General features: G+C 35.1%; 1 protein-coding gene across 1 annotated transcript in view; it reads right to left on the minus strand.

The window, feature by feature from the left end:
* Positions 1 to 1,600, minus strand: part of TIMP1 (TIMP metallopeptidase inhibitor 1) — a 25,386-nt gene extending 23,786 nt beyond the window's left edge. The window contains 1 exon segment of the mRNA XM_042782784.1: positions 1,511 to 1,600. Within this exon segment, the coding sequence (XP_042638718.1) occupies positions 1,511 to 1,600 (90 nt within the window).
* Between the last annotated feature and the right edge of the window lie 1,306 nt (positions 1,601 to 2,906).

Here is a 2,906-nt window from a genome sequence, read left to right on the forward strand (position 1 = left end):
CATGGATTGCCAGAAGAATGAACACGTCTGTCCTGGAAGAAGTGCAGCAAGAATCTTCCTTGGAAGTGAGAATGGCCAGACTTCAGGTCTCCTACTTTGGTCATGTTGTTAGAAGGGACCATTTCCTGGAGAGGAAGATCAAGCTTGGTAAAGTAGAGGATCAGCAAAGAGAGGGAAGAACCTCAATGAGACGTACTGACGCAGTAGCTGCAATGATGGCCTCAAGCATAGCAAGAATTATGAGGATGGCTCAGTACTGGGCAGTATTTTGTTCTGTTGTACATAGAGTCATTACAAGTAGAATCTGAGTTGATGGCACCTAATAAAAACATCAAACCAATACTCTGAGCAGACAGGCATGTTTCTTGATCTGATGAATCTTGTGTTTTGGGTGGAACTTTGAGTATCTGTATACATAACCAAAGTCCAGTCCAGAGCAGGCCATCAAACTGCAGCAATCATTACCAGCTCACAATGCAAAACATATTTTTCTTCAGTCAGGTTCTGGTCAGCCCAACCCTAGCCATCAAAACTAGATCAATGAGTATCAGCTGCAAACTGATATCTCCTTGCACTTCAGACCAGCATTTACCCTGCTGAATGTTTCTTGTACATTTGAAAAGAATGTGTATTCTGCAGTTTGGGGTATCATTTTTTTTTAAGATGTCAATTAGGTAATGTTAGTTGACAATGTTGTTCAAATCTTTTATATCCTTATTGATTATACTTCCACTTTTTCTCTTAGTTACAAGAGAGAAGTTTTGAAATCCCAAGCTATAATTGTTGATGGTTCATTCTCCAATTCCATTCTGTCAATACTGGTATAATACATCTGGAAGCTCTCTTGTAGGTGCACACACATTTATAATTTTTGCATTTTACTTTTATATATACTCTTTAATCATCATTTATCTCTAGTAGTATTTATTGTCTTAAATTCTATTTTTTTTAATAGCAACATAACCACTAGGATTCTTCATGCTTACAGTTTGCATAGCACATCATTTCACATTCTTTTACTTTCAACCTTTATATTTAACTTTGAATTTGAGGTAAAGGCACACACACACACACACACATATTTAGACAGCATACAGTCTGATTTTATTCTTTTATGGAGTCTGGTAAATATCTTCTCATCAGAGTGTTTAATCTATTCCCATTTAATGTTATCATTTATATGGTTGGACTTTTCTGTCATTTTTTATTTAAATATAAAGAAGAAGAGTCTCTTCTCTTTTCAGTTTCTTTTTTCATCATTTTACTGTTTTATTTTGTGATATATACATATATATATATATATATATATATAGATAGATATACTGTTTTCAGTCCTCTATTGAAATTTTGAGTTGGGTCTGACTTGATGGCACATAACAACAATAACAACAACATTTTAGCTGTATTTCTTTGCATTGCTATATTAGTGGCCACAGTGTTATTGTTAGTTGCCATCAAGTTGACTCTTACACATGATGACCTTATTATGTCATAGAGAACAAAATTTTACCTGCTCATGTGCTATCCCCATGACTTTTGATGTGTTTGAGCCCACTGTAATGGCTAATTGGACCAATTCATCTCTGAGGTTTTCTCTCATTTTCATTGACCCTCTACTTTACCAAGTATGATGTGCTTTTCTAGGAATAAATCTTTCCTGGATGACATGTCTAAAGTAAGCAAGGTGAAATTTTGCCATCCTTACTTCTAAAGGGCATTCCAGTTGTATGTCTTCTAAGACTGATTTGTTCATTATTCTGGTAGTCCATGGTATACTCAATATTTTCTGCCAACACCACAATTTAAATGCATCAATTCCTGTCTTCTTTTTCACTGTCCAGTTTTTAAATGCATAATAGGCAAATGAAAGGAACATGCCTGAATCAGGTACATTTTTAATCTCCTTAGTGATCACCTTAGGGATTATGACACACACCCCAAATTTATCACAATCTACCCTTTTTTTAACTGTGACTTTTTAAATTGTGCTGGTTAAATATAGGAATTTTCACTAGTGCAGCTGCATTCCTCCTTTCCTTTTTCACTATTATTGTCAAACATATATATATACCCTATTCTTACTTACTGACATGGTTAGGTTCCAAAGACCAAGTTGTCATTTGAAATAGACAAGATGAGTTGTGAGATAACATCAAGAATATTATATATGAAGAAAGCAAAAAGTCATTAAAAACACAGGAAAGAAAGAAAAAAACAAAATGGAAGTCAGAAGACCCTCTAAAATTTGCTCTTGAATGGAGACTAAACTGGATGGAAGAAATTAAATCCAAGAGCTGTACAGAATATTTCAAAGGGCAGCTCAAGAAAACAAAGTATTATAATGAAATATAAAAGAACTGGAGTTAACAAGAAAAAAAGGGAAAATTACACTCAGCATATCTCAAGCTGAAAGAACTGAAGAAAAAATTCAGACCTCAAGTTTCAATATGGAATGGTGCAAGAAGCATCAAAAGAAGGTGGAAAGATGCACAGTTACTGTACCATAAAGAATTGGTTGATGTTCAGCTATTTCAGGAGATGACATATGATCAAGAACCAATGGTACTGAAGGAATAAGTCCAAGCTCCACTGAAGTAATTGGTGAAAAACAAGGCATGAGGAATTGATGGAATACCCATTTAGATGTTTCAACAAATGGTTGCAGTGCTGGAGGCTTTTACTTTTTACTTGCTTATGCCAAGAAATTTGGTAGACAGCTACCTGGTCAACTGACTGGAAGAGCTCAATATTTGTGCCTATTCTAGAGGAAGGTGATCCAACAGAATGTGGAAATTATCAAAGAATGTCATTAATATCACACCCAAGTAAAATCTTGCTGAATACAAGGCAAAAATGGTTGCAGCAAAACTGTGGTAGTTAAGTTTGTGTGTCACCTTGGTTGGACC

The sequence above is a fragment of the Orycteropus afer genome, unplaced genomic scaffold (assembly GCF_000298275.1).
Source record: "Orycteropus afer afer isolate SDZICR_OR568_19922 unplaced genomic scaffold, OryAfe1.0 scaffold00468, whole genome shotgun sequence".
Classification (NCBI taxonomy): domain Eukaryota; kingdom Metazoa; phylum Chordata; class Mammalia; order Tubulidentata; family Orycteropodidae; genus Orycteropus; species Orycteropus afer.